Consider the following 23053-nt stretch of genomic DNA (forward strand, 5'->3'; position numbering starts at 1 on the left):
CGTCCTGCGTCTGGATTAAAACATTTCTAGGCTCTTTTCCTCAACTGAACAGGCTTTCTGGTCATTGGGCGTGGTTAACATGAATGCTGTGTTACACAATGGATCCACCCTGGTCTGGAAATGGCCCCTACTTAAGCTTGTAACCTCAACTGATCACACACACTTAACCTCAAGGACAGGGATTGAAGAGGTTTTATTTCTATATCAAATACTACAATAGCAGGTAATGAAACATCATCGGTATTGATTCATTTTGAATGCGATAGTTTCTTATTTACGATTCCCTTGGCATGAATGGAGCCGGACCGCCAATCTTCCCACCCTGTGCCCTCTGTTCCATCCTCTCTCTGTGTTTAGCTGCAGAAAGAGACACACGGGGGGTGTCACACTTGATCATGTACATAAAGAGAATTCATATCTTTACTGGATAGTTCAAAGATTCAGGAAATGGAGAGAGTTAAATGAGACAATCAATATTACTCTCATGTCTGTACGCTAAATATAGCGGTAGTGGGGGTCAGCAGCCATTTATCTTAGGTTAGCAAAAAGACAACAGGGGGAAAGCGGCTAACCTGGCTCTGTCCTAACGTAAAAGAATCCGCCTAACAGCACCTTTTAAGTTCACTATTTATCAGGTTTTTTTCTCGTTTTAAGGGGGTTAAGTGCTGCATTATTTCTTAGAAGGGCGCGGTTAAGCAGCTAAAGTAACTGGCTTCTGGCTCCAGCTCCATATTAAATGTCCAGACCTGAGAGTTATATTAAAATCCTCATTTAGCTCAACTTTTTGGTCGAGAAAGTGAATAAGTGTGTTTTTCAAAATGTCAAAATATTCCTTTAATTTTTGCATACTGTTAAACTGAACTGCTGACTACATCCTTGTATTTAATTGATATCTCTGTCAATTAAATTCAAGGGTACAGTCATATCAATCTTCTCATCTAATTCTTTGCAGGAAATTTAATCAACAAATCTCTCAAAATACTGACTTATTACTTTGAAATATTTGAAATATATTATTTGCACACCAGGGAGTAATATAGAATTACCATATCATCATCATCATCATCATCGATTAAGGAGATATATTTGAGAGAAAAGTATACATTTTTCATTATCTCCTCTATTAGGTAACAGTGTTGTCTAATAGCACAGGCAGCCTGAACTTAGCCCTTACCGTTGTCTCTTCTCAGCTTGATCTTCATTGCCAGAGCCATAATCAGGACCACCGCAAAAGCTGAAACCCCACAGATCACCAGGATGACCTCACTGTTGTCTGGATGAGGACACACAGACAGTTACAGAGGCAGAAACACAGACAGCGAAGACACATGCTATCATAGGTCAATGAGGCGTTGAAGCATTTCATTATTCATATGTTAAAAGCTACTCTTTTATTTTCCGTTTAGGACTGGTAAAATGCACTATATTCCGGCTTCTGGTTAATGAGTTACAACAACCTTTCTACATTTTAAAGATAAACGTAATGTGTGGCTGTGTGGCATAAGCAGGGGGTTGTTTACTTACCGTTTACAGTGACTTTATGTGGCAAAGACTCGTAATTGCCACACGAGCTATTGACATAGCAGATGTACTGGCCTGCATGAGACCGACGCACTCTAGTGAGAGCCAGCTTGCTTTCGTTGTGGTTTTGCTTGATTTCCTCCTCGTCCTTCTTCCACTCAAGCGTCAGATTCAATTTGGGAAGGTCATGGACACATGTTAGAGTGATGTCATCACCCTCATTTGCATCAGATCCAGTGCTGGTGATAGAAACCTGAAAGGCTGATGGGCCAAATAAATATTTAGGGGAGGAAAACAGCAGTGATAGTTTTAAATAGTCACTCAGAAGTTACTTTATGTGTTTCAGTGCACTGTCACGGACCAGGATAATATTACAGGTTACCTTTTTTGCAGTTTGATGACATATTTGCATATACTCTGTCTGCATATATAGAGAGAAAAATAAACATGTAAAAGGAAGGAATACAGTCACAGTCAGCAATATAATTTATAACACGGCATTCATGACACATCCCAGGTATTCATAAAGTTCATTAAAAGATAAAAATAATACATGCAGGTTTTTCTTCTGAAAAAAAGCTACTGTACCTACTTTTATCAACTTACTATACTCAACAAAACCGTTAGTAATACACTAGCTGAGAAGAATAATCAAATTAATTAGATTTTAGTTTATTTTTCAAGACTCCCATGTTTGCCATTTATGAGTCAACCTCATTCTACCACTACATACCCCCTATCAATTACTGTATCTACTGTATTATATGTAAAATTCATTGGATTTATCTTGAAGTAAAAAAAAAAAAACAATGAGAAGAAAGAGAGAACCAACCATTTATGCACATAATGTTCAGGCAGGGCTGACAAGGATCTACAGGGAAAACAGGGATGGAAAGAATAGCATTAATAAGAACATTTTCCTTTGCATCTTGCCTTGCAATTATTTAATGGCAGACAATGTTCAGGTACATTAGCTGCTACATAACATTTCCAGCTACAGTCTATAAAAAGAGTGAGAGGTTTTGGTTGATTGTTTTTTTTAGTTTTTTTTTTTTTTTTACCTAGAGTCCCTCCTGTGACGTTACATCTCAGACACTGGACAGGAACACATGCAGAGATAACACCAGCTAAAATAACAGAATAAAGATTTAATGTACAGAGCTACACAGGCATATATATTAACAGAAAAAAATAAAATAAAATACACACAGACACACATCATAGGCTCCTTACCTATGAAGAGCTGACCAAGCAAAAGATATAGGAATATCTCTCTTATAACCATTCTCTGTTGGAAAAGATTGCTTTGGGTTAAGAACGTATCTAAAAATAAGAGCTAACAGTATTTAAACAAATTTAGAGTAGTAAATGCCATAGCCCTTTTAACGCCTTCTATATGAGGTATTATATGTCATTATGAAATTAAAGAAAAACATAATAATGCTCAATATTTTTTTTTTTTTTAATTTTACCTGTGGTGGTGTTGTCTCCTCACACAGAGTTGAATGATGACCTGCTCTGCTTTGCCTAACCTAACAGTCTTCGCTCTGGAAAAGCAGAACTGGTCATAAACACTGATACTGATGCAAATAAAGCCATTCCTGGAAGTTCATAGCACAAACAATACTGCTGTTTGCATGTTCGTAGGGGGGAGTGTGACAGTCAGGCTGCTGCTGCTGCCAGTCTGCCGCATATTGTTGAGTGACACTAAGGTTTAAATGGTGGGATTTGTAAACTTGTTACAGATAAAAAGATAAATAGACAGACACAAGAGAGGCAGAGACAGAAGTAGAAAGACAGACACACTGAGGGAGAGAGCGAGAGAGAGGTTTCATGAACTATAGCCGGCTATTAGCAAAACAGTGGTTTACTTATGAAAAACTATCCACTGCATTTGCACTCATCATATTATGTGATGATAATGTTATAGGGGTTTACTGTGCTCCGGATCTCTTTGGATTATAGCCAAACTGACTGAATTTGAATAACTGAAGCTTGGAAATGCAGTATCTTTCACTGAAGTCATCCATGCTCTTTATTTTTATTTACATAGAGGTAAGTACAGAGTGCTGCTGACAAGCCTTCCTTTTCCCTCTTGTTACCAAATTGTCAAGGCCCAAATAAATGAAATAAGTTCACGAGTACTTGTTTGCACACTAAACTGCTTTGTTCTTCAAGAATCTTGTTCAGAAACAACGTTGTCACTGCACACAACTCGCCCACGCTTAGCATGCCCCTTTCCGTTCACAGGAGCCACACGCAGCCGCTTTGCATAACAACTTTGATATGCCGGCAAAAAGGTAGAAAAGGAAGCAGTTGACACTTGGCAGCTGACCGGCGATGTTTTAGCAGCGAAACCAACCATTTTTCTCCGGGGAGGGGGGGGGGAAATGTGCCGTGGATGAGGTTAATTAAAATGTCCCGCTCCACCTGGGTCTCGGCGCGTGTCAGGCCTCTCTGAGGGCAGCCAGGTAAGACCAAAGCTGTTAATTACCTCTGACACCCCCCAAAAGCTTTCAGCCGTCCGCGGGAGGTCTTCAGCCCCCCCCCCTCGTCGCCTTGACTCGTTGCGTGTTCGTTTTCCCGAAGATGGTCACTCTCAGAGGACTTTATCACAGGTTCTACCGACTGGCAAAAGTTGCAGCACTAAAGCAAAAGGGGAAATGTGACACAGGGTGCGCCATAGCCAGTGGCACCATGGTGCATAATGAGGTATGACAATCACTTCAGCTAATTGGAGGTTGTATGGCTACTTAACAGTGTTTGGTAATATACATGCTAGTTTAGCCGGAAGGCTACTTAAAGTTGTTGACCTTTATTTTGGAAACATACATTTCAATTTGGAATCTATCCTTCCGCCCAAACTGTTTTGCTTTAACATGTCCGTGAACAGTGTAAAGTGAGAGATTGAATTTGTGTTTTACAAAACAAAGCAACTGATTGTTTGAGAGATGTAAAGTTGAAATAACTGCTAAGCACATCTTGGAGACGTTATGTGACGTTTTCATGAAACTGCTGTATGGCAGGATTATCATCTTGAACTAAATCTGGAGAAAGCGTTGTGTTTTTCTACTTATCTGCCTAAATCTCAGTGATTTCCTGGTAAAAGGAAACTTCATTATGCCCGAAAAGGAAAGTAAAATTGTGAAACATGCCAAAAGTTCGTAGATGCAGCACTGCAGCTGCAAATTTGCTACCTAGATTTGTATAATGGCATAAAGCTGTGTCAAGTAACCCTTACAGTGACTGTACATCAAAAGCAGAATGAGTATATCTGTATCTGTCTTGACTGTGTTCCCACATCACAGCATTTCTCAAGATGTAGGCTGAGACACAGTTTGATCATAGTAACCATACTTCCTCTTTTGTGGCACGTTGCTATGGCAAGACTTCCCTTCCAAGCAGGAAGTGACAAGAAGACCCAAGTGATGAGTTTGTGTGTGTGTGTGTGTGTGTGTGTGTATATATGAAGAGAGTGCATTTTTGGGTGGAGCACTTTACTGTCTCCCCTGACAGTGTGCACATCGGATAAGACTTCAGCTTATAGTCTGCTGTCAGGGCCACCATGGCGAAAAATTGCAGTGCTCTAGGAATTCCTGTTGGCCAGATGGTGAGTTGGCACCATCCTTGTTAGGTTTGGTTCGGCCCAACCACACCTAACAAGACTGGATCCAGTGGTTTGTTTATCCATTTATGATTTACAAAGGAGAAAGTTTTATCTGCCTGTACATGGTGGAATTTCAAGATTGTGAGTGTACTTGTGTTTAAGGGCAGTGAGTTGGAGTTGAGTGTGTTGAATACTTGTAAGTTGTAGTCTTGTAATGATTTTTAAGGAACAGTCCTTAATGAACAGACTACTTTCTCGGTCTGTTTTTTATTATTTTTTTTATAATTTTTTAAATTTTTTTTAACCGTGCTGACACTGTGAAGCAGATATCCAGGTCAGAGTATCAAGAGTACGGTCGTGCAGTTTTCTTGTGGTGGCTTGTATTATCTGTCTCCACTCCTTTAGCAGTGCCAGAACCAATCAGGCTGTGTGGCTGCAGTTGTTTGTTGCTGAACACAGGCCGAGCCTGCATGAGTCAGAAGCGGAAACCAAGCCATGCCTGTTTGCCAATCTGTCATGTGTAGGTCGAGCTGGCCTTGGTCTACTCTGTGCGAAGCCATTATGTTTCTTGAATTGGTTTATCTCTGCTAAAGGTGTGAAAGTGTATGTAAATACGTATTTTTGTAGAGGCAGAGAAGAGATGGATGTTGTAATGGTTTAAAAGGGCTCTCTGTGCTTTGCATTTTGTGGGATTAGAAATGTTCCCATAATTGGTGCTTCATAAAACTCTTCTCTCACATAGAGTATGTTTGCATATCGGGTCTCTCCTTCAAAGGATTTGCAGAGAATCCTAATCCTTAGATATTGTTCTCTGCTGCAGTGTATGAGAATGAAGGTGCAGGAGTAAGACGATGATGAGGCATTGGTTTTCATTACAGTAGGAAGTGTGTGTGTTGGCTTCTCCTGAGCAGTTTATTCGGCACTGACATGTTGTGTTTTTGGGGCCAGAGTTTGATCAGTAGAGCGAAAAGGTCACAGTGAGGTAAACACCTGCAGAAACAGCCAGCCCTCATCAACCTTATTTTGTCAAAGTTTGCAATGAGCAGTTTGTTTGGAGCTGTTGTCCAGGACACAATTTTTTTTTGCATGCACTAAAATTCATACACATACAGTATATTTTCTCAATATACACACAATATTGAAGCCGTATTCTTCTTGTGTTGATATTTCTGCATAGAAGTTGTACCCAAACTTATTCTGAGCTGAGACAACTGTCATATTGTCAATCCCAGGTGTCTTCCTTGTTACTTTAAAAACCACAGGTAGTTTTATCCCCTTGGGTTTTACCTGAATTTTTGTGTCACATGAGTGGATGCCGAGAGAAACATTTTCTCACTCACAATGCGACATGCCTTTCTGTATGACGCAGCAGTTGACACTTCTAATGTGGGTTATTCCAGAAACGAGGCCAAGGTAGGTTGGACTTTCTGTGAAAACCTTGACTTCAGTTAACCTAATGAGTTGACTTACATTTCACACATCAAGGCATTTCACAGAACTGACACAGAGCCAATGGGATCATGGCAAATTCAAATCAAATCTGGTTTATACAATCAAGAAAGCCGCAAGCGGCATGAATTACAGAGCTTGGATGTAAAGAACAGATCAATTCACAAATGAAAGAGATGTTAAATAAGAAGTATGAAGAAGAAAAGCAAGATTAAAAAAGAGCACCACAAATGAAACCATCAGAAGTGATTAGAGTTAGCCTATTGGTATATGATTAACCATTTAGATGCAAAATATTAGTCATTTTCTAGAAACACACATTGACATGGGCTATTTTAGAGTTTGAACCCACGTGTCTGTGGACTGTGGGAGGAAACCCAGACAGGCAAAAAAAAAAAAAAGTGAGCCAGTCTGCACCTCATTAAATAATATTTCAGTTTTACAGGATTCACGAGAAGGAGCTAGTCTGTGTGTGCATTGTTTGGATCTGAGCATCCAGGGTTTTACTCCATCACTTAAGACATATTTAGTCAACCTGCTGATCTTATTTTCTGAAATACCTCCCTGTGGGAGTTTGATAAATGTTTAGGTACCTCGATGCCCGAGTGATATGCAAAGGTTTGTCAGCACAGGCTTGTTTTCAGAATTCAGTTTATAACTGTGAAAGGGCTTGAACTGAAATAGAAACAGCTTTTAGAAGATGTGAATTTTGTGAGTTCTGAAAGCTGAATGAGAGCTATTGTCATCAGTGTCACAACCACTTCCTGTGAAAACAGCTTTGACTGCACTATACAGAGAAGGGAAAAACAAAAAGTAAAAAACATGCAGCCGGTGCTCACATTTAACTTCCTTAATGTATGCCTGTGTGCTTTGAATACAAGTGCCTAACCTTATATCAGTATAGTAGTACTATTCTCAAGTAATAGCGCAGACAACTTGTCCAGGATGACCTCAGTGAGGTGTATTCCATCTTATCAGATGTTTTAGCGTGTTTTAAAGTTCCCTGCTTTCTTTCTCTCTCCCTCTCTCTCTGTCTCCACAGAGCCAGGCAGTGTCAGATGGAGGTAAGCTTGAACAGTCAACGTGCACACTGACAATCCTGAACATGTCTCATTTCTACAATCTGAACATGTCTGTGCACGACACAATAAGGTATCTGATTCAATTTTCATTCTTGGTCATGCTTTTCTGTGCTGATAAATGGGTGTGTTTGTATCTGAATGTGTTTTAGAGTTGAACATGTCTGCACGGGGCTGTGGAGGCAGCAACTCCAGCCTTCCAGGGACTCCGGGCGGAGAGGCTGGCCCCGCCAACAGCGTGCTGAGCTGGGCCGTTTCATTTGAGAAGCTGTTGGAGGACCCCTCTGGGGTCAGTTTCTTTACGGTGAGTCACACATACGAGTGTTATGTCGTAATTTCAGGACTAATTCAAGTGTTGATGTGTTCTAATGACCCCTCACTAGCTGTACCATGTGTGTTCATAAGGTGTGTATGTGTGTTTCTCCACAGGCCTTCTTGAAGTCTGAAGTGAGCGCAGAAAACATTTTATTCTGGCAAGCTTGTGAAAAGTTCAGGAAAATTCCAGCCACCTCCTCGGACAAGGTATGATGGGACTTTTTGACCTCTTTACATGGTGAATTAGCAAACCACTCATTTCTGATTCATTATGCACTTGTGCTTTTTACTCTGCATAAGCTCCCTTTTTATGATTTTTTTTTTTTTTTTTTAATATAAATACTCTCATTGTAAATTCTCTGGAAAAGTTTTTTTTTTTTCTTCATTGTAGCCAACAAGTTGAATGTTTACAGTGATTGTATTGATCTGCAGCTACAATGTGTGATCCAGTGATGTTCTTTTTAAGGCCGTTAACAAGCTTTACATAGTATTATTCAATAATTAACTTCAGTGATGAATGAAGCTGCTTTTGAGATATTTCGGCTCTTCTACACCAATCTTTCAAATAAAAGTGGCAGACTGGGAAGATTGAAAAGCTAACATCAGCTTTAGTGATGCGATTTCTCAGCTCTCTGGGAACTGACTTTTAGTGACTTATTTGTTGAATGATTTGCATTGTGGAAGTCTGGAAAGGGTTGATTTGATTCTTGGTACAGGAAGTGCCACTCACTTCAAGAAGAACAGTTAAGGAGGAAAAACAAAGATAAACACCCTGAGTGGCCTTTTAGGTGGCTATTGAAAGCTAAGCGCTCACATAAAATCCAAAGGGAAGCTGGTTCAGTGTGTCATTGGGGTTCATTCTTGTTGATGTCTCACTGGTCACAGAAACAAGGTAATAAGTAATAAGTTCAGGTAATAAGTAGTCATCAGAATGGTTCAGTCTGAGAAAGCTGTTGCTTTTCCAGCTGAAAGCACAGGCTCGCTCCATCTACAACACCTACCTGTCTGACAGCGCTCCCTACCCAGTCAATATTGATGACACCGCCAAGACAGAGGAGAAGGACCTGGAGCAGCCCACACCTGACATGTTTAACAAGGCTCAAGCACAGGTCTGTTTAGAGTCCATACTCTCATATCAGCGCAATAATAAAGTGTTGGTGTGTTGGTTGACTTTGTGTACCACTGTCCCTCCTTTTGTTTCAGATATTTAAGTTGATGAAGATGGACAGCTACAGGCGCTTTGTGCGCTCTCCTCTTTACCAGAGGTGCACTTTGGCAAGTGTAGGAGGAAAACTTCTACCTCAGGTCTCTCATGAGCCAGTCCACTCGGGATCCTTGGAAGATGTGACCACCAGAAGCCCTTTGCTCGGTGACAAGAAGGTAGATAGACTAGGAGAAAATGGACTGAGGCACAGGAAGGGGAAAAAAAGGTGAATGATTCTTGTTTTAATTTGGCTGTAAGGGTGTTATTTCATCACTGTCTCAAACAGAATAAGAAGTCAGGCTCTAACAGCTTGCCGGGTGGCAAGTGTGCCTCAGAGAAACAGCGACAGAAAAGAGGATCCTGGGGAGGTAGTGGCTGTCATATGGCAGAGATTGTGCTTCGGTGTTATGACTTGATGTACGTCCTGTCCTGTTTCACTCTGACTCTCTTCTTGTTCTTTTCTTCCCAACGATAACAATAGATGCATCCAACACCCAGGGTGCAGTCTTGCAGAACGAATCACATATGTCAGTCAAGTCAACCAGCAGTGTGGAGCTTGGCTCCCTCTACAGGCAGATAGAGGTCAGTGCATTTGTGACAAAGGGTTTGCACTGTAGCTGGAGCTGGTTCACCGGAAATCGATTATCGTTTAGAGACAATGAAGCATACACGAATGGCTAAATGTAGTCTACAAGGTGATAAATCTCACAGTTTAGAGGAAAATCTGCCATAAAATGACTAACTCTCTCATTTTGAAGTATATTTTACACTCTTAAGTCCTTTCCTCTATTCTCCATCCTTGATGTAGAATGGCAGATCGAGTCCCCGGTCTCCAGATCAAGGAGGTGGAGGTGGGAGTCGGATAGGGGTGGAGGGGGGCTACTGCTGTGTCTATCTACCTGATGGCAGTGCCTCCCTGGCCCCCACACGTAATGGCCAACCCATCAAAGACATGCTGGCTAGCCTGTGTGAAAAGAGAGGCTTTCCGCTGAAAGATGTCATCATCTACCTTCAAGGGAAGGACAAGGTGAGTACTTAACGTCTCTGTCTCCCGCACAGGCCACAGCTTTAAATCAAGAAGCTGTTCCAAAATATCTTTTGCAAGACACTGCAAAATTGTTTTGTAACAGGCAGTATGAGAAAGATCACTAACCTCTTCCTGTTCCAACATCCTCTCAAACTCTCACTGCCTAATCTCACCCCCTCTTTTCATTTCTTAAACTTTGTGAAACTTATTTTAAAGAATCGTCAGTTGAGGCTGACATCTCTGAAAGTCACTTTAATTTCTCTCTGTCTGATACACTGTTGCTCTCTCTTTACAGCAGCCCTTATCGATGGACCAGGACTGCTCCGTACTGAGAGATCAGCAGGTCTCTCTAGAGCTCAGGGTGACGTTTGCGTGAGTCATCTGTGTCCCTTTCCTTCCTTTTTTCTGTCTTTGAAACCCTAGCAGGCTTTCACACCTCTGTCCCTACTACACTGTCCCACTTCTCACCATATTAGAGGGAAGTCATTTTGTTAAGACCAGACATAGACTGGTTCTCTGAGCAGAAACCATTTTAGTCATTATTTGCACTGAATATGTAATTAGATAAGTTACCATATTAAATCAAATTTGGATTTGATTTAAGATATCAAGATACCATTGGGTGGTAGATTTCTCTGTGACTACAGGCTTTGCATGACTAGATTTTAATGATGCTATACTGCTGTTCCAAATGGTTCAGTTCGTGTTACCATGTAAAGGAGCTTATTGAAATGCACGTGTGTTTCAGGCTGGAGATTGCCTTCACTGGTAAGACAGTGGGGATCATGGTGAAGTCTAGTAAGACGCTGCAGGAAGCCCTCTCTGCGGTGTTGCAGAAGCACCAGCTCAAGCTGCAAGAGGCCCTGGTCACCATGGTGAGTGTGTCTTTGCATGCGCGTAAGAATGAGATCAATATATGTAGCCTGTGCTTGAGTAGTTACTCAGATAATTGCTTTCTCTCAGTTGTAAAGGAATGGCTTTACTGTTTAATCTGGTTTAATTACTCTACCGATTTGATTAATTTCTGAAACCTGTAAATACTCGTCAAAATGGAAAGTCGTGGATAGACACAGATTGACACAAGTGAAGCGTTGGTGAAGTTGTCAGGTATTTTTAACCCAGACATAACTAAAATCCCACTGAAATATTCTCCTGTTTCAGTGAAGTAAATTCACATTAATGACTCACCTGCCTTGTCTGACATGTTTAAATATACTACTTTAAAAAAATTCTGTATGTCCTGTCAGCAGTCATCTGCCTCTCCTGCCTACGGCAGCTGTTGCTAGGCAACAGTTTATGCGTCTGTGTGCATGTTAATATTTGTATCAAATCTGTAATTTTAATGTGATTACTAAAAAACTGAATGTCTTACACTGTTTTGTTAGTGGAGTAAGTAATGAGATTACACCATTTTAGTAATTCATTAATGTGTTTCCTCTGTGTTATGCATCCAGATCCATTATCTGTGGGGTCTTGATGCTTCATCCCCACAAAACTGTGCAACTCATTGTTTGTCAGCATCTGTCCGACTGGAATCTTTTAATGTGTTATTGTCTTCGATTAAGGTTGGAAGAGACGAGCCTATGAACATGAGCAGCAACGTGTTCAGACTGGCCAATAAGACGTTACGACTTGACAAAACTAAAGGTTAATATACTTGACCGTTTTAAAACCCAGTGTTTTTACATTAAAGCAAACCAGAAAGAATCTTGTTTATCTCATGTTTACTTATTAATTGTAAGTACAATGCTCCCCAAAAGCACAGGCAGCCACAAGATAAAAAAAACGTACTTGGCCATTGAGCCAGGAAATTATTTTAATCAAATCTGTTAAAGGAACATACTATTGTTCCATTCGCTGTTCGCTGTTGATGATGTGGTTGACATATCAGTTATGCTTTGTGTGATCTCTTCTGAATGCTGCCTGAAGCCTCCCTGTGCCTTCTTTTTCATTTGATTGATTCTTTAATGGGTTTTAGAAAGTGCTTCTGCATTTCTTGACCCTCACTCACTCTTAGTTCGTGGGGAAGAGACGCTCCTTTCATTGTCCACTTTACTGCCCTGGTTTTTCTGCGTCACTGTCTGCATGCTCCTCTTTTTCTACTCTGATTTCTTTGTGTCTGTGTGTGTCTTGTAGTATCTTCATTCTTTTCTTTGGGTTGAAATGTCTGAGCCCATTTGGTTTGTTGAGTGCTGTGTCACTTTGAGTTCACTCACCTCGTTTCCCAACTGCTGAGAGACCAGAACCAACTTCACTTTGGATCAGTGCTCCCCGCCTCAGCTCCACTCACTGCATTTAGGAAGAGGGAAATAGATTCGATTAGAGTGGGTGTATCCCAGGAGGACCAGTTTAATTCTTGTCAAGAATATTTTATCTGGCTGATGTGAGTGTTTAACAGAAAGGGGAAGTTCGGTAGCACCTTCAGCAGACCACCGACTGCTTTTTGTACTGGAAGTGGAAGTACTGTTAGAAACTAATTTGCAGCTTTGTGTGGTTTGAACAGGAAGCGATCAGACCAGCGTTTCCAGAGGCAGTGGTTCTGCTGCAGCCACACAGGTGAGGCAGTGTTAATAGACTGTCTTGAGAAAAAGGCAAGCTGCTGAGATGCTCCTAGTTATTATTATCTAAATAAAAATATAATGAAGGTTATCATTCCTTGATTACGCATAGCCTTGGCATTCAAATGATAACCTTCATTATATTTTTATTTAGGTGATAATCACCATGCATTTTGCTTTCTTTGTTTTATCTGTTGTATAGATCACTTATAATTTGTCTATTATATAGGAAATAGTATAGGGAAAATTTTTCGCATCTATGGAATGTAGCACAATGCATTTTGGGATTGTTAGCAGAAAATAACGTATATACTGTGGACACTACTTTTTTTTGTGTATTATGGGAATTTTTAGTGCACTATATCGAGCATAAAATTCACACACAGAATTCAGACACTTAAATCAAATTGCTGACAGTAAATATAGTGAACTATAGAGTAAAATGGGGAGTGGTTTTGGATACAGCCCAAGGCTTCTCGATAACACCAAAATCTTTGTTTAAAAAGCATCAACATGTATCTCTCCGAAAGGAAGTTAATCATCGTGTGACTTGTGGAATTTATTGTTTATAATGTTACTGGGACTTAAAACCTGTGAAAGGCAATCTCACATTGATAATGCCGGAATCTATTTTGGTCCCAGGCAGGAGTACCGAGTGGAGGTGGCGCGGAGGCCCGATCATCGCTGCAGACAGACAGAGCTAAGAGTCAGCCCAAGCCCAGTAAGAACCGCGACATGGATGGTAGGGGACCTCCACAGTATCTTGCTTTTTATCTATAAACAGTTTCTCCATTTGAGCTTGGGGGGTTTGTTCTTGACCTATGAAATAAAAAAGTAATTCTCAAGACGAGATCCAACACAAAGGAAGTGACATTATTCGAAAATCTTGTTTCTCAATTGGTAACAAAACAATCTCACCTCAAAGTGCTTTGAGAGGCTGTTCTGGAGGTTTCAATCATATCACACAATCTTTCTCAGCAGATGGAATTACAAAAAATTAAAACTGCAATTCCATGATGAAGATCAAAAGCTCAGGAAAAAGCTACTAAACTGACCTAGTAGTCCATTTATTGGACTACTTGGTTGCATGATAAAATATTTTGTCCATATCACCCAACCCTAGTATCTAGCCAGGACAGGGGTTTGATGGGACTAAAGTATTTTGTTTTGTTTTGTTTTTTTATGGCATATTTTTTCTGACATTGTTTTTAAAGCTTTATTGATTTATAGAATAGGTTGAGAGTTGTAAACGTTGTCTACATACTCTCAGCTACAAAATGTGAATAACTTGGAGAGATTAAAATGGAACAGTATTATTTATTTGTTTGAAATAAATGCCAGAATTAGCTTGATATTTTGTCTGCATCAGGGTTTATGGACATGCTGACAAGAGCTCAGTGCTACAGGGTTGATGACCAGCGAGGCCTCCTGACCAAAGAGCAGCTGGAGGTCCCTCTGTTCTTGCAGCTGTCCTCGAACCAGGAGCGGGACACAGAGCCAGAAGAGCCCAGTACAACCAGCTCCCAGACTGGAAAATCTAAAGAGGAATCAGAGGATAAGACGTCATTACCTTTAAGTCGAGCTGGGGCAAAGGAGGGAACCCCTGATTTTGCGAAATCAGAATCCAAAGACTTAAGGGAAACAGACGTTTGAAAGACTTTCATGTGTGGGGTGGACAAACACTTGATCCAGAACCACAATGAACATTCATCATGTCAAAAGACAAAAACTAATTTTAGTCAAAAATAGTTGAGCACTTTTCACAATTGTTTACAAATAAGCTCTGAGACAGCAGTGTGCTAATGTCTCTGCTACTTATAATTAGCCTCTTCAGGCAATATGGAAAGAAGAGAGGCCATGGCAAGCATTTTATAGTGTCATCTCAAAACACTACACGTCCCTATGGGAAAATGTTTGCTATGAATTGTTTAATGCACCCAAAAATGTGTGAAAAGAAGGTTTAGTTCTACATTTCACCCTGAAACCAGTGTATTTAAATAGCTTTTCCCTGATGTTTAATGCTGTATAGTTTGAGTTGCAGTTCACATTGCTTCTGTTTCTCTCTAACATTGTGTTCATGCCTTTCTGTAAACTCTAAACCAAAACATGTTTCTGCACAGGAACCTGTGACTGTCCAGAAGGGGTTCTGAAGTGTATTGCACGATTGTGTTTTCTTTATTTCTATTATTATTATTATTATTATTGAAGGTTTTTACACTTTAACAGTTTTTAATATTTTAAATTACTGTTTTCATTTTGTGTGCTTACTTGCTATTTCGTGTATGTCTGCTGTACTTAAATGCAGTTGGTTTGCTGTGATAGCACTTTGCGAGGCCCTTGTCAAGTCGTGTTTTCCTGTCAGTTTATACTAAATATCAGTGTCCAGATCATTCATTAGCAATGTGGTATTACAGGGAGTGAATCCGATGTTGTGATCATCAAAAATATCCCACAGGGTGTATCCAAAGAATAAAGTGTTTTATGATGAAATGTGATCCTTTCTGTCTGCATTTGTTGTTGGGGGGGCGGGGGCGTGAGGTTTCAGCCTTCAGCCCACAGAGAGGATTTTTTTTTTTTTTTTTTTTTTTTAAATGAAGAATCACAAAGTCAGTTTCTGGCTTGACAAAGGCTACGTGATTTGGTTTTTATATGTAGCGCAGCCAGACCCAACTGCCCCAGTGCAATGGCTGTATGACTCATGGAGCGTAAAACAATTCTTATCTGTATCTGTAGGTGTCAGTTGTAACTGGCTATGATTGCGTTATCCATTCATGTGTCTGGTAGAGAAACCTCTCCCTTAAAATGACATTGTGTATTGATGTCATTTTTTCACAGTTGACGGGGATCATTGAAGTGCTGTGATTGGCTTTTTGTGACGAGTTTTTAGCCAATGACTCGCTTCATCTTTTTAAAGACTTGTTGCTGGAAGGTGTTTTCCAGAGGAGCCTGAGACGACTAGTATGAGGTGTATTTGGCTATTTTATGGGTTACAAAACAAACTAGATGAGTCATAGATGGATTCATCCACATGGATGATGTCAGCAGCATGCATATTTCAGAGTACATGACAGCATGAGTTTTGGGAAGCTCCTCATCCGCCAACCTTGCCTATATCATCACCTTGTTGACTTAATTGTCACTGAGTAATTAACCTGAGACAAGGAACAGAGCTGTATCTGTATGAATTAATGTGCAGATCACAATACTGTTTTGTCACACCCACAGCTTCTGACTACTGCCAGGCTGGGGACATTAGCATACAGAGCTATGACTAGCACACCTTGTGTTATGTGTCTATGTCCATCCATGTATGAGTGGTGCGTCGGTGGTGCTATGAATGGGCTAGAGAGGGGTGTGCTCTCACAGACACCATAGCAGCAGTGAGATGAGGAGGGCAATCTATTCCACCGAACGTCTGCCGAACTGACAGAAGAAAAGGGAAGGAACAAGAGAAAAGGAGGTGAGCGTCTGAATTTCCCCCAGGCATTTTGTTAATCTAATTTTTTTGGGGTGATCGCTGTGCTTGTTCAGTCAGGAGATGTCTCTGCCTTCCCTTTCTCCCTCTGTCACTGCCATCATTCATTCTTCCCTGCTGTCTGTCACTCAGTGCATTTCTGTGCTAGATTAAATGTCTTATGCTTTCTTGAGATAAAGCTCTTCATCTCATTCACACAAAAGCTTTCATTCAGGTTGAGTGCCAGTGCTTTCTCCTATCTCTGTTTTGTTAGTTACTGCTTTCCGTTTGAGCTCGGTAACATGACTTTGCTTATCCAACATTGGGATGGATAATAAAAACAGGTCTTCAATATCATGCAAGTGTTTATTTTCTGAACTAATTTCTCCCTGCTAATGGGAGCTCTGAATGGTACTCACTGTGCCTTTGAGAGTCCTGTCGAGGAATACACAAGTTGTGTGAAACAGAACCCATCCATCAGATGCTTGCACATTACTTTGCACTGAAAGATTCTGTTCAGCCAGTGAAGGACAGAGTCATTGCTTAGTGTCTTAAAAATGAAAAACGATAGTGGATTCGTTAGCACCGACTCAGATATTAGGTGAGATGCACATGGCAGAGCTGTGGCTGGGAGCAGCTGTGTTGGGCGTCTCCCAACTAAATTCATTCAGCTGGGGAGAGTTAGTGTGTGTGCGCGTGTGTGTCACACCTGAATGTGACAGAACAGGCAGTCCATCATAATCATTTGCAGGACATTTTGCCCTTGCCACGGTGAGCCGTCTTATTGTGCTCTCTAACCGGCTGCTGGTGCACTTACTGCCCACATGCTCACCTTGGTGCTCTAATCACCTCTGTGTGCATGTATGTGCTATAGCCTATATAACAGCCTGTGTAGTTACACATACCCTGAACATGCGAGCTATGTTTAGCATGTTCACCAGCAAAGATGTGGGGAGGCGACAATGTTGGACCAAGGCTTCAATTTAACCTCCTGGACTGGAAGTACAGTGATTAGCTGACCCAAAAGAGTGGAAACTGTCTCCAAAGTGCTCATCACTCAGCTCATGGCTGAATAGATCTTTCCTGTCATTGTGATTGCTGCTAGATGAATGAATGATTGAATGAACATTGATGATCTCCAGCAGGTAGTCATTTGATGGATGGGCAGACCTTTCATGGTGAGGTGCAGGAAGACAGCAGGAGTGATGATGTAGGTGTAACTTGACTGTTCTTTGATATCTCTTCTGTCCTTGTGAAATTCTTTCACACACACTGAAATTAAGCTCAAGAAGTTCTTGTCATGTCCTGCTCCTCACTTGGGGAGTTAATTAGTACTGACCCAACACTCAAAGCGAGGCCTATGGATTCACTTCACAGGAGCAGATTTTCTGCTTATGTAATGCAGGTGTTCACATCAGCATTTTATTCAGGATCGCAAAGGCTAAATACTCTGTGATTGAAATTTTCTACCTCAGATTTATCATCTTCCTCTTAAAGTGTCTCATTCAGAGTGAAGATGGGAGGGGGGAATGGGTTGAAAAGACTGCGAGGCAAAATTTTCTATCTGACCATCCTTGCAGAAAGAGTTCTTGAGTAGCTTTTAAGGCGAAAGTCTGTGTTGCTTTTGTGTGGTGTGCCCACGTAACAGCTTATGAGCAGTTTGTGCATTTGTGCGTGTACACGTTTTTGTATGCCTACCACAAAGAGGTATAGTGTTGTTGGACATGTCACTTTTGCTGTGGTTAACTTGCTCATGCGGATTAATCGATGGAAGTGTTCCTAAAGCAGCTACAAAGGAGATGCATTTCCGACCCCTTCGGTCTACCCTATACGTTCCTTCTCATCCCATTGCCATGTCTACAAAGGAGCAATTCCTCATCTACCCAAGGACGGGCAGACAGTGACAGAGAAAAGCAGGGGGAGAGACAGGGTGAGCCAAGCAGGCAAATCATTCTCATTGAGGTCATTTCCCTTAGTGAGCTGGTCAGAGAGAGCACTCAGGACTCACTGAATGCCTCCCCTACCATCAAGGCTGAGATTATCCTCCTCTGTCCCTCAAAGGGCTGTAATGCACATTTTAGAGTAAGTGCAGAGAGTACAACAGCCTTGTATACCCCTGGGTCTGCCAACTGAACCATCATGTCTGTGGTAATAGCAGGTAGGGCCTTGCAGAATATCACACATATTCCAGACAATCTGGGACTGTCTAAATTGAGTTCCCCGCAGCATCAAATATGGGGCTTCCATGGCTGCTGATGTCAGCTGTCACAGCAGAGGAACGAGTTCCTGTCGATCCGCTCCCATTCGTTCTTGTGCCCTTAGCTAAACGCTTCCTGTAGAGCAGCAGGCTAAGCTGGAGATCAGGGTGGCAAACAATTCCCTGTCAGACAATGTCAGTCAGATCTGCAAGTGTCTATCTGCTTTTTATTCTATCTTTGCTCTGTGTACATTTTTGTCTCACCAGGCCGGATCTTGAGAGACTAGTCATAATTATGAACATGTGTCTTGGAAAGAAATCATTTCTTCATCAGTAATATAATGCACAGAATTAGTCAACGTTAACTTGCTTTAAAAATCAGTTTTCTCTGCCGGTGTCATACTACACAAACACACACAATTCCATCCAAGTTAGGAAAGTTATTTTTATGTCAACTGAAAGATTTCTACATATCTGTTTTTCTCTGCTCTTCTCTCACTGATCTGAGGTGGGCGGGGCTCAGTAAGACAAAGGGTGTCACAAGTTTCTGTGGATTTAGTTACATTTTAATCAGAATCCGATGATGGTTCGTGGGTTGTTTGGTTATTGAACCCCACTGCTTACTAACTGCCCCGTAAAATCTTGGTAATTTTACATCTAAACCCATATATTTTAGCAGTTGCAATGTACAAAAAAAAAAAAAAAAATTAAATTTTTTAAACTGTTTATTCAGTGTCCTGTCTTTTTCATGAAGATAAATATCCATTAGTTATACCACTTATCCTTTGAGGGTCATGGGGGGGGCTGGAGCCAATCCCAGCCGACATTGGGTGAGAGACAGGGCACACCCTGGATAGGTCGCCAGTCTATCACAGGACACGTGGAGGCAAACAACCAGTCACGCTCACATTCACACATATGGGCACATATGGGTAATTAACCTGCATGTCCATGGACTGTGCGAAGGAAGCCAGAGAAACCCATGCAGGCACGGGGAGAACATGCAAACCCGCACGCAGAACTGCCCAAAACAGCTACTGCAGAAAAAAGGAACAATCTGATCAAACCACTCCCTCACAGTCCTGATGATGCAGCTTAGATTAAGTTTTGTTTTTTTTGTTTTTTACAGTATGAAGGCAAGTTTTCAGGCGAAACACATGAAACTAGTATCACCAAGTAGTAATATTTAAAATTTTGACAATTCTCAGGAATCCTAAGAATGTAATTCTAATCACGAGGTAACATGATGAAATAAAGCTACAGCCCAAGACACATTTACAGTACTTGGTGTTTCTGAAGCTTTCAGCTGCAACCTGCAAACTCCCTCAGCAGATGGACGGAGCTCTGGACAACTACAGCTCAGTTATCGTGTGGCTGAGGAAGGCCATGGGATGCAGCTGAAAGCTTCAGAAACAGGAGAATTGTTTTTTGTTTTGTTCAACCCAGCTAATACACATTATTGCTTTATGATGAGAAATCATGTTGGAACCACATCTTCCAAATTCCCTGATGTCTTTCCGCTATTAGAATCCCATCTGTGTCTCCTCCATTTAAAGGCCTCGCACAGCAGGAAACCAGTAAACCACCAATTCATGTTGAGATGCCAGTGTTTTGATCTGATCGAACTGGTCAGACATCAGAGAGAGGCAGACATCGACAGGAGACACTGAGATCATTGGACTATAAAAATCAGTCCCCTGCAAACTGACCTAGACCCAGAGGGGTTTTGTCCACAGCTCCTGACATAAGCTGTGGAAGTGGCTGTGACTGCTGGTGGGTGTTCCTTGTGGCCTGTCAGTTCTGCAGGAGGCTTTGTTTGTCCTGCCCGTGTGTGTGAGTGTTGATATCGTTCCAGCTCTATCCCCTTCTTTCTCCGTTTGAGAGATTCTCCTTTTTCATTCATCTTTTTAAACATTTATTACATTTCTTGAAAGCATTTTTAGTTTCCACCTCTGTTTGTTGAGAGAACTGTTTATTTCTAACTCTTGTTTGACATTCTTTACTTTAAAAGGATGTCAGTACAGTCTGAATATTCATCCCGTTCTTGATGGGTCTGAAAATGAATGTCTGGCAGACTGTGGAGCATCTCTACTCTTAGTACTCACTTGGCCTTTATTTTATAACATTCAGCCATTGAACACTTGCTTTTTATGGGATTGATGTTTTGGGATAGGAACCATCATCCTCAAGCAAAGCCATTCTGCTGTCTGTTTCCATATATTAACATAAAACTTTAAGTCAAGTGAACTTGCAGTCAGGTGAATCGGGAATGTTTTTCCTTCTGTCTTTTCAATTCCAAATGAGAAACAATAATTGGAGCAGCAGTATGTACATCCTTGTGAGACATTTAGTACTAAACTCCAGGGTAAATCCACTGAGGACAATCATGCAACAAAACATATGCAGATCAGTGAAGTGAATCTGAGCCTAAGTCACAGTCGCCATCTAGTGAAAAGACGCCATAACTGCAGACTTCTCAGCTTGCCTGTGATGTCTCATTGACTGGTGTTCATCAGGCCTCTTGGGATAGCAAGATTAATCAGGGTTCATTTATGCCTTGCAATCATATTTAACTGGAAATACAAAGTGAAGCTGGTCAGTGGCTTTGTACCTGTACTACCACTCTGAGAAGCTACTGACTTCTTGTAAAAATTTCTTGCATTTAGGTGTTGTTGTTGCATAAAACCAAATGGCTGAAAAAGTTATTAACTTTTCTCTCTTCTGTCTGTACAGTTATACAATCAGAGTTTTCCAGGGGAGATCATCCATCTTAAACCGACATCAGCACTGAGAAAAAAAAAAAGGTCAGCCATGGAGCAGAAGACAAATGAGGTGGGTAAAAACCTTATATGCAAAGCATTTGAGTCATTCTGGCCATGTCTAATAGGAGCCATCGTCTCTCTAGAGTCCCACCACCACCTCTCCTCAGAAGCACATGAAGAACAGGTCCAAATCCACAGAGGAGATGCAACAGTCGAAGAAGGTGAGCACCAGCCTGACATTCATGCCTCGCAGTATTTCTTCTCTCGCTCACTCTGTCACTAATCAGATCTATTCTGACTGTGGTATCTCACAGGCCTTTTCCTCACAAAAATCACTCCCAGGAAGGCCAGAGCTGGACAGAGTGAAGGTGAACTGTGCACGCGTTCTTCTATTTCAGTAAAGTAGAGTACTATACCTATTCCTGGTTATAGTAAGAGCTTTGTTTTTCTGTCTCTCTGTGTTGCAGGAGTGTCCAGATGGCTCGGACATGCCCCCGTCCTCCAATGAAGAACTCAAGTGATAAATAAACAAACTGTAGGACAGTAATGCTGCCATCAAGCTACAAGATCATCATACAAACAACACGATACATGCATAAAAATGGACTCACGTACCCAGGGAAAAATACAAAAGATTGAGAATAATAGTGAATTACTGTAGATTAGAAAATATGCAATCAATGACGTGATGATTGGTTAACGGTAACTGTATAAAAAGTGGTTAATCAAACACACACACACACACACACACACACACACACACACACACACAAGCTCATGCAATCTGAGACAATCACATGAAAACAAAAGGACATGATGATGCTGTTTCATTGTAGTGTGTCATATACATACCAAACTGAATGTGTATTGACAATAAAGTGATGCTGTTGAGTGAATCCATCTTTCCACTATTCTCACTCACACCAATACTGAAATATCTGCAAAATTCATCATTGTCCTTTGAACGTCGTTTGATACAATGATAGAAAGAAGGCAATTCCGGGATGTGAAAATGTGTTAAACTGCTAACGCACGTCCTCTACGAGTGTGTGCATGCAACCATATTTCAGACATCATAGACACCAATTGAGGACAAAAAAAAAGCCGATGCTTTATTTAATAGAGAGTCTGGCTTTGACCAAAAATGTCCATTAGATCACTTTATACTGTAGAGGTATGACTTTATTAAGTAGCCATACACTGGGCCTTGTTTTGCTCACCATTCCAACTACCGTATACATGTAACCTTACTCCTCCCTGCAGTTGAGGAGACATCGAATAAACTGTTCGAACATTCAGTCATAGTTTTGTTAACTTATATTTCTAAGACCGACAACTCAGTTGAAAGCTGTTGAGTCTCTTAGAGGTTGAAGCAGTTGTTTTTGCATTTCTCATGCTGTTAATATTATTATGAGACTCTCCACCGGTGGTCCAAAGTGATAGGAAGATATTTAAAACTTTCACACTGGTCTATACTTGGCACTTTTAGGGAAAATCTGCTTAACTCAAATAATAATTTCTTTAGTCTTATCAACATTTATCTCCATATTACTACTTTTTGCACCGGGCCCGAGGAGCTCTAGTTTAGGCAAAAATGTCATTAGCATACTTAAAAACTTAACCCTCCCCCCGTAAATTTGAACAATTGTTTTGGTGCTTCTGCCAAAAATGGCTAGATATTGTAGCAGCTTGCCACAGCAAAGATGATAATAAAACCGATAAATACAACAGTAGACACGTGCAGCACACGGGCGTGCATGCATCACCCGCCACATATCCAGAGATACTCAACTGACATGTTTCTGTGATCCCCTTTGGCTTGAATAACAGACTGGGAGCTTAATGAAAGCATCATCTGGCACTGCTCCCCGTTAGATTAA

The 23053-nt window shown here is 41.0% G+C and overlaps 2 protein-coding genes and 1 long non-coding RNA gene across 8 annotated transcripts; 2 read left to right on the forward strand and 1 right to left on the reverse strand.

Moving 5' to 3' along the window:
* Positions 1-172: 172 nt before the first annotated feature.
* Positions 173-4131, reverse strand: LOC120785001. Of its 3 annotated transcripts, none has more exons than XM_040119229.1 (9): positions 4016-4131; positions 2994-3068; positions 2755-2809; positions 2583-2648; positions 2354-2392; positions 1904-1942; positions 1525-1782; positions 1175-1273; positions 173-357 (listed from the first exon to the last, which is right to left on the reverse strand). In XM_040119229.1, the coding sequence occupies exons 3-9, from the start codon at positions 2804-2806 to the stop codon at positions 275-277; spliced, it is 636 nt and encodes a 211-aa protein (XP_039975163.1). In that variant the 5' UTR covers positions 2807-2809; positions 2994-3068; positions 4016-4131; the 3' UTR covers positions 173-274. The 3 variants fall into 3 exon arrangements, with proteins under 3 accessions (XP_039975163.1, XP_039975162.1, XP_039975161.1); XM_040119228.1 differs by having other exon boundaries at positions 3952-4079; XM_040119227.1 differs by having other exon boundaries at positions 3884-4079.
* rgs14b (regulator of G protein signaling 14b) lies at positions 3303-15255 on the forward strand. 4 transcript variants are annotated; one of them, XM_040119224.1, is made up of 15 exons: positions 3303-3576; positions 7620-7641; positions 7809-7960; positions 8086-8178; positions 8937-9080; positions 9175-9351; positions 9462-9543; positions 9657-9757; positions 9984-10202; positions 10498-10574; positions 10951-11077; positions 11768-11849; positions 12706-12758; positions 13403-13502; positions 14130-15255. In XM_040119224.1, exons 1-15 carry the CDS (start codon positions 3523-3525, stop codon positions 14411-14413), a joined length of 1767 nt encoding a protein of 588 aa, XP_039975158.1. In that variant the 5' UTR covers positions 3303-3522; the 3' UTR covers positions 14414-15255. The 4 variants fall into 4 exon arrangements, with proteins under 4 accessions (XP_039975158.1, XP_039975160.1, XP_039975157.1 ...); XM_040119226.1 differs by lacking the exon at positions 3303-3576 and adding an exon at positions 3919-3992; XM_040119223.1 differs by lacking the exon at positions 3303-3576 and adding an exon at positions 4091-4233.
* An 889-nt stretch (positions 15256-16144) lies between these two features.
* On the forward strand, positions 16145-21860 carry LOC120785004. The gene is made up of 5 exons (XR_005706532.1): positions 16145-16220; positions 21145-21243; positions 21317-21394; positions 21488-21541; positions 21641-21860. It is a non-coding gene; the product is annotated as an uncharacterized LOC120785004 (long non-coding RNA).
* Positions 21861-23053: the final 1193 nt, after the last annotated feature.

This window comes from Xiphias gladius, chromosome 23 (assembly GCF_016859285.1).
Source record: "Xiphias gladius isolate SHS-SW01 ecotype Sanya breed wild chromosome 23, ASM1685928v1, whole genome shotgun sequence".
NCBI lineage: Eukaryota > Metazoa > Chordata > Actinopteri > Istiophoriformes > Xiphiidae > Xiphias > Xiphias gladius.

Bases quoted from the DNA above. Each gene is read 5' to 3' on its own strand.
- LOC120785001 (XM_040119229.1), bottom strand. From the start codon at position 2,806: ATGGTTATAAGAGAGATATTCCTATATCTTTTGCTTGGTCAGCTCTTC. The intron at 2,393-2,582 runs GTAAAAAAAAAA...TTTTCCCTGTAG, and splicing joins CGTCACAGGAGGGACTCTAG to ATCCTTGTCAGCCCTGCCTG. The intron at 358-1,174 runs GTAAGGGCTAAG...CTCTTTCTGCAG, and splicing joins CAAGCTGAGAAGAGACAACG to CTAAACACAGAGAGAGGATG.
- rgs14b (XM_040119223.1), top strand. From the start codon at position 4,111: ATGGTCACTCTCAGAGGACTTTATCACAGGTTCTACCGACTGGCAAAA. The intron at 12,759-13,402 runs GTGAGGCAGTGT...TTTTGGTCCCAG, and splicing joins GTTCTGCTGCAGCCACACAG to GCAGGAGTACCGAGTGGAGG. The intron at 13,503-14,129 runs GTAGGGGACCTC...TGTCTGCATCAG, and splicing joins TAAGAACCGCGACATGGATG to GGTTTATGGACATGCTGACA.